The following is an 8,351-nucleotide window of genomic DNA, read 5'->3' on the forward strand; positions in this document are numbered from 1 at the left end:
AAGAGAGAAAGAGGGAGAGGGAAGGAGAGAGAGAGAGAGAGAGAGAGAGAGAGAGAGAGAGAGAGAGAGAGAGAGAGAGAGAGACCCACAGAGGCCAGATTTTGGAGTTCCAGACAGCTCTTAACTGCTGAGTCATCTCTCCAGCCCCAAGTTTCTGATGTTCCCATACCAAGAGTTGAACCCAGGCCACATATGTGAAAACCAGAACCCTAACTTCTAAATGTTAAAATTATTTTTATTTTAAGTGTGTGGGGGCGCCTGAGTGTATGTATATGTACCACATATGTGAAGGTGCAATGGAGGCCAGAAAAGGGCATCAGATTCCCTGGAATTGGAATTACAAGCTGTTGTAACTGCTTGATGTGGGTGCTGGGAACCAAACACAGGTCTTCAGCAAGTGCTTTTAATGGCTGGGCCATGTTTCTAGCCCCCCAAAATCTTTTTTTTTAAAGACAGGGTCTGACCATGTAGCCCTGGCAGGCCTGCCTCTCAGAGATAGCTGCCTGTCTCTGCCTCCCAAAGATTTCTTACATATGATGCAAAAACACACAATCCATAAAGACAAAATTGATTAACTAGACTTACTAAAAATTAATGTTCCTTTAAAGGCACTTAAGAAAAGAGACAAGCAAAAGACTTGGAGATGATATTTGCTAAGCATATGTCTGCTAAAGGACTTAAATCTACAATATATAAAGAAATAAGAAAACAATCTAACTTCAAAATAAGAAATAAGCAAAAGACATAAACAGAAGATATGCAAACAGAAAACCAGGAAAAAATTCTCTGCATCATTAGCTATCAGGAAGGAGGAAAAAAAAAGCTACAGCAACACTTACTGGGATGGTTAAAATAAAAAGAGGGACTATACCAAGGATTAGAAAGAATTGGGAGGCACTAGAACTCCAAATACTTTCAGTGCTTATGAAAATGATGTAACCACTCTATAAAACAGGTTGACAATTTCTTAAAAACACAAACATACGTCACAATATGTTCCTGCTATCTTTCTCTTGGCAATTAACCAAGAGAAGTAAAAGCATGTCCACACCACACAATACATGTCTGTGTGTGTTTACAGAATCTTTAGGTAAAACCAAAAACTGGAAACACCATAATATATACCAGCAGGTAAATAGATAAACTGTAGTATACCTAGGAAATGGAAGAGTTCTCAGGAATAAAAATGAGCTACTGATGTATGGTATGCATTGATAAACCTCAAAACTATATGCTATGTCAAGGATGCCCTCAGAAAGATTATATCCATTTATACAAAATTCTTGGAAATAAAAACATAAATCTATAGGTAGAAAAATAGCTAGAAAAGAGACCAATGGTTGCCTAGGGGTAATGGGGAGAAGCAGGCAGAAAGGAAGGAGAGATTACAAAGGACACGAAGAAATGCTAGGGGAGGGAGAGGTTACTATCATGACTGTCGTGACGATGTCACAGACATGTGTAGAGGCCAGCACTTAAGCAAATCACACAATTAAAATATTAAGTCAAATAGTTTTATATATAAGCTACACTTCATAATGCTTTTTCAATAATAATAGTAATAATAACAACAACAATAATAATGAAGATAATAGCACAAGGCAAAGAAAGCTATGATGAAATCTGGAGCAAAGTGTCAATTGCCTCACCTCCCAATATAGGATCTGGTTTGCTTGTGTTCAAACTCTTCAAAATTTGTTTGAGGCTTACTTCATCATTTTCTAAAAAGTAGAAGATAAGAATTATGAAATAGAAAAGTGTCCATGCAAATAATCACCACATAACTATGACAGGGGATTATAAAACTTCTGAAAATCAGTAGGACAAAACCCAATTAATTTAAGATTGTTCTGCCGAGAATCTCTTCCTTCAAAACAGGAAGGAAATTTTAATTATATTTATTTACTTTGCTTAAAAATAAGATATACAGTTGATATTCATGTACATGCATATAAATATGCATATGTGCAAAGTAGACTTGATCCTAAAGAGAATATCTCTGAAAAATATTTCCAGGAGAAAAATAGTATGAATTCTAATGTGATTTAATATGTCTACCTTCTGCTACATTTTCTTTGCCTAACTATCTACCTGTGCCTATCTTTTTGTTATATTTTGAAGGTCAGTTTGTCTCTCAACTAGAAGAATACCTTTAAACAGACAGATAAAAGAGGGGCTGGGGAGATGGCTTAGCCAGTAAAGTGCTTGTCATGCAAGCATGAAGACCAGAGTCTAGATCCCCAGGTCCATGGTAGCTTGCCTGGAGTCCTACTTAATACATGTGAAGGAGAGATGAGGATCCCCCAAGCAAGCTGCCTAGCTAGACTAGCTGAATCAGTGAACTCTGGGTTCAAGTGAGAGACTCTGCCTCTGGATAAAAGGTGGAAAGCAATTGAGGAAGACACACACATGTAAACATGTATACACATAGACACACACACAGACACGGAAAAGAAAGGGGAAAGATAGGTGTAGACAAGGATGTGGTCAAAAGGTAAGGTAACTCATACACTAAAGGTATGAAACTAAATGGAGCCACTATGGAACACATCATGGATAGTCCTCAAAAAATTAAAAATAGTACTACTATATGATCCAGAAATTTTAATTGCAGTTATATATCTAAGGAAACTGAATCAGGGTGTCAAAGAAATATCAGCATGCTCATGTATATTGCAGCATTATTCTCAATAGCCAAAATATTGAATAAATGCCATGTCCATTAATAAATGAATAAAGGAAACTGGATCACTCAGACACACATGGAATACTATTCAGCCTTTAGAAGGAAATTCTTCCATTTGAAACAACACGGATAAATCTGAAGGACAGTGAACAAAGTAAAGAAAACCAAATGCTGAAGATGAAGTACACTCTCATGTCCACACAGACACTAATAAAGCAAAGCTGATGAGCAGAGAGTAGAAAGCTGGTTAACGGGGTTCACGGGGTGGAGGAATGAGGACTGGGGATCAGAAGGTGGTTAAAGAAAACAAAATTCCAGTTACACACCAGTAAAAAGTTTTGGAGCTCTTCTGTAGAGCAAATGATTTTAATTAATGATACTGTATTGTACCTGAAATTGCTGAGACTAGATTTTAAATATCATAATAATTTTAAGGATGTGAGATAAGAGATAGGTTATCTTGATTTATTTCACAAAGCATACATATGTGAAAATATCACATTTTCAGCATAAATACATATAATTTTTATATTCCAATTAAGAAATAAACATGTTCATTGATGAAAATTACATTTATATATACATATACAACAGGTATGCCAAGTATGCAGTGAAACTAAAACTTCATTATATTCAACACAGATTGTTCCTTCAAGGATGATGGAGCTGGGGAGAGAGCAACCAAAACTATGTATGAAAATGCCATAAGGAAACTTGCTAAAAATTAATTTTAAAATAGATAGTCATTGCCACTCGTCAGGGATTCCCCACCTCTTCCTGACCCCGCCCTTCCTTTGGGTTTTGCCTGTCTCCTGCTGGCTGCACTCCAGGGACTCTCCAGTTGCCTCACATGGCTCAGAGAGTCAGGTCTTCCCTCTGTCACACTGTTATCACTACAAAGCACTTTCTCCTCTACTTGTCAGGGATCCCCATCTCTTCCTGACTTCCTCCCTCCCTTTGGATTTCACCTACAACAACTAGCCTGGTAAGATACAATAGTGGCACAAATATTATAGGAGTAACCAATCACTTTCTGCTTGGATTTAAGGTCTGCTTCACATGATGGAGCCAATACCTGACATTGATACTAGACCTAGGAACCTGAAACTAGACAGGTCACAGACCATAGGGGAGAACCTACTACTACTATTCTGTTAAATGGACATAGGATTAAACCAACTCTTAATGACTTACATAAGTTAATGTATCTCTCAACTCTCACCAAAGAAGTTTCCTCATGTAACAGATTGTTATTAATACAAAGACCCACAACTGGCCAACATACAGAGAATAAGAGACTGCAGAGCTCTTAGGCCTGAATAAGGCCCCTATATCAAATCTCTGCCTCCCAAGGCTCAGGGATCATTGCAAAATGGTGGAAGAGGGAGCAGAAAGATTGTAAGAGACAGAGGTGGTAGATGACCACAAGGAAACAGAGTTTTCCAGATAGCTGGTCAGTGATTCATATGAATTCACAATAATGGTGACAGCATGCACAAGACCCACATAAGCTCAAGCCAGACAAAATCCCAGCACAGAAATGCAAAAGTAGGTAAGAAGCCCTAATCCTAACTGAGGAATGATTGGCAACCAATAGCTACTGGGAGATGGAGAGCCAGTGTTCTTTAAGAGTGTGACACTGGGTAGGTTAACCAAGACCCAGTGGATGGACTCATACTGAAGGGCATTTGGGGTCACAAATCTGACTCTTGGTCCTTAATTTATCATATACAAAGAGAGTACGTGAAATTGGGTGGGTTTAAGTTAGAGGGAGTGCAGATAAGGAAGGGGAGGTCTAAATAAAATAAAAATATATTCTATGAAATTTGCAAAAATTTGATTTAAAAAGAAGAGAAATAATAGACTAGTTAGTGGCTGTGTTTAAAGCTCTTGCTGAGGGGGCCAAGGGATGGCTCAGCTGTGAAATGCTTGTCATGTACATCTGAGTAACGAAGTTGGGAACCCCAGAACCCACATAAATGTCAGTGTACTTAGGGCTCTACCTCTAATTTCAGCCTCAGAAGGAAGGTGGAGACAGGAGATCCCCAGAGCAAACTGGCTAGATTAGCCATATCCCTGAGTTCTGGGTTTGAGACCCTGCCTCGCCAAATAAAGTGGAAGAGCATTGGAGGATGATTCTGGACATCAACCTAGGGCCTCCACATGCACATGTACTCATGTGTATGGGCACCCATACACACAAGCGTGCACACACACACACACATATGTATATACGCACACATGAACACACCACGCACACATAAAAGTGGAAAAAGAAGGAGAAAAAAAAGAACACTTGCTGAACAAGCAAGAAGGAGAAAGTTCGAATCCTCAGAATTCACATAAATGACTGACGGGCATGAGGTCTGCCTGTATTTCCATTCCCAGAAGGTGGAGACAGAGGATCCTCAGAGCTAATAAAACTAGTTATATTGGCAAGTGAGAGATCCTGCCTCAATCAATAAGGTGATTCCTGTCATCAACCCTGGGTCTCCACATGCATGTGTGTACACATGCACATGCAGCTCCATATATAAGTGCCCACATACATGTAAACACCCATATGCAATGCATATGCACTATATAAATACACATAAAAAGAAGAAAAACAACTTAAAATAATGATAATATTAATAATGATAGGGCTGAGGACATAACTCAGTTGTAAAGTGCTTCCCTTGCAAGCAGGAGGATTTGAGTTTGATTCACCAGAACGAACCTAAAAAAAGTCAGGTGTGGTGGCACACACTTGCAATCTGAGCACTGAGGAGATGGAGACAGGAGGATCCCTGGATCTTGTTTGTCAACTAGCCTAGCCCAATCAGCAAGCCCCAGGCCAATGAGAGACCCTGTGTCAATAAACAAGGGGATGGCTCCTCAGAAATGGCACTCAAGACTGACTTCAGGCTTCCATATGCATGTACATGCACATACACGCATACTCATAGGCATGTGCAATTGCATACACATGTACATACATATGCACACACACAATAATGGTAATAGTAATAATAAAATTTTCAGGTGGATTATATAGCCCCTGAATTATATCTCAATCTTTAAAATACACTGTATAATTGCAATAAGGTAATTACACAATGAAAAAGGACTCACCATGGAGCTGGAGAGATGGCTCTGCAGTGTAGAACAATGGCTGCTCTCACAGAGGACCAGAGTTCAGTTCCCAGCATCCACATGGCAGCTAACAACCAGCATAACTCCAGTTCCAAGAGATCCAATGCCTTCTGACCTCCATGGGCACTGCACCTACATAGTGTACTTATATATACATGCAAAGCACTCATACATATGAAATAAAAGTAAATAAATAAATAAATAGGACTAGATGTTGAAGAGATGGCTCAGCAGTTAAGAGCACTGACTGCTGTTGCAGCAGACCCAGGTTTAGTTCCTAGCACCTACATGGTAGCTAACAACCATCTGTAACTCCAGTTCCAAGGGATCCAACACCCTATTCTGACCTCTGCAGGCATTACCTGTCACAAGTGCATTTATATACATATGCTCATGTGCATAAAATAAAAATAACAAAACATTTTTAAAATTTAAGAAATTTTTAAAAATTTAAAAAGGACTTACCACCAATAGATGCCCATTTCAGGACCTCTTGCAATGTCTTCTGGCTTACTGGAATCCCAGTATTCAAGATTTTGGAGATCAGCTCATTTGCAGGCATCTCATTATTTCTGATATTATCAAGAGTTGTGGTCTTTTTCAATAAACCTGCAAACATAGGACGAAAAGAGAATAGATGCTAAAATTGAGGCAAAGTACTTTTTAGGCCTTGATACCCACAGAAAGGAAGTAGGTACATCTTAAAGGAATTCTGAATCAAAGGGCTCTTAAAACATATCAAGTCAGGCCTCGAGGCACAGGTCTTTAATCACAACACTCCAGAGGCAGACTCAGGCAGATCTCTGTAAGATCGAGGCCAGTCTAGCCTACAAAGTGAGTTCTAGGCCCAGTTGGGGCTATTGGGAGACCCTATCTCAAAATAAAAAAAAATGATTTTTGTCTTTAGAAGTCAGGTAAACAAATTTAACAGGCTCTAGACAGGTAAGAGTTGCGTTTCTGCATAATCTCTGGGAAAGTCCACTTTTATTCATTAAGTATTTCCTCTCAAAGGTGTTTCTACTACACACTCCATTCTAACACAGACAGTAAAGGTTTTCAAACAGGAGTGGTGGTTCAGGTGAGGTCAAGAAGGAGAAATAGAAGCCAATTAATTGGGAAAAAGAAAACTCTGGAGCATAAAAATTTGATGTCGACTGAAAAGCAATCAGACACTCCCTGCAGGGGAGTTTCTCCCCTCTCCCAGTCTGCCCACTAGTTTTCCTGCACTAGGCCTTTAACATTCTTCTCTAACATGTTTTATAGGTGAGAAAATAAGCTATTATATAAGTTATTAAAGAGATGAGAGAAAACGTGTCAGTAGAGAAATTGGTGGGTACTTCTACAATATAGTGAATATTGGGACAAATGATTTGCTTTAAGGAATCATTCTAGGTACAAAATTTTAAATAGTTCATTCTTAAAACACAGATCAAATATGCTAAGGAATGAGAAGTCAGGATACATTTCCAATAAGGCAAAAAACACCCCAGAAAATATTGAAAATTCAAGGAAAATGAATTACATTTTAGAAAAGTTTAAAATACCATGACTTTAGAAAATTGCTTTAATTTTTATTATTTTATTATATTTACTGTTGAATGGTGTTGATGAACTGATGAATCAGTGAAAGAATCAATTATGTTCTTTAAGATCATTTTTTTCCTGCAAAGTTATGAAAGCAGGGTTTAATGAAATCAATTTAGAACTGATTAGGGCAGGGATTGTGTTAATATTATTTCACTCAACTAAATTTCTGTGGGAGCATGCACATGCATGCACACACACACACACACACACAGAGCACACAGCACACACACACACCATACATAGAAATTCAAGTTTTATTACACAACACTTACCCTTACCATCTGTGATACACACTGACATCTAATGAAGTTCAAATTATTCCATTTCATTTTAAAATCTATTTAGAAACTACCAACCTTATTGCACAACTCATTATGTGACCCATAGTTTTAAGAATCATGCACTAATAATCATGCACGGGTCTTTTATACTTTCCTACCTTTCCTATATTCCAACTTGTTGTCTTTATCGGTTCCTTCCTAAATAAATCTTCAAACCATTTTTATAGTCCATATTTATCTCTTTACTTTTATTTAATATACTAATATTATTAATCACTAATTTTGATACTATTGTTAACACCCAACAATTTTGTTTCTTTTTTTACACCTGTTCTTTTTATTGATTATGCTTCCCTTACATTTTTTTGTTTATTTAGTAGGATACAAAAGAACAAAAATATAGAATGAGGAAAATTAAAAGAATGAATGCTTCCCTGTTCAGCATGGAAGAAGCCAGAGTGGTCTGCGTCCCTATTCCCTATTTGCAATTTGGGCAAACCCTACAGAGGATGGTGTGATAAGAACTGGAGGAAGGAACTGGCTAGGCAGTTAGGGGGAAAAGGCCCCAAAGAAATTTAGCCAGTTTCTTGGCTAAAAGTCAAAATGTCCTTGGACCTGTTAGCAACATACTCTGTTCCAAAGGCCAAAAATGTCAAAAGTAT

General features: G+C 38.0%; 1 protein-coding gene across 1 annotated transcript in view; it reads right to left on the minus strand.

Annotated features, from left to right (window-relative positions):
- Positions 1-8,351, minus strand: part of Efcab13 (EF-hand calcium binding domain 13) — a 103,217-nt gene that overhangs the window by 6,485 nt on the left and 88,381 nt on the right. The window contains 2 exon segments of the mRNA XM_029558072.1: positions 1,650-1,721; positions 6,287-6,430. Coding sequence (XP_029413932.1) covers positions 1,650-1,721; positions 6,287-6,430 — 216 coding nt within the window.

Source organism: Nannospalax galili, unplaced genomic scaffold (genome assembly GCF_000622305.1).
Source record: "Nannospalax galili isolate Female #2095 unplaced genomic scaffold, S.galili_v1.0 scaffold1128, whole genome shotgun sequence".
NCBI classification, from domain to species: domain Eukaryota; kingdom Metazoa; phylum Chordata; class Mammalia; order Rodentia; family Spalacidae; genus Nannospalax; species Nannospalax galili.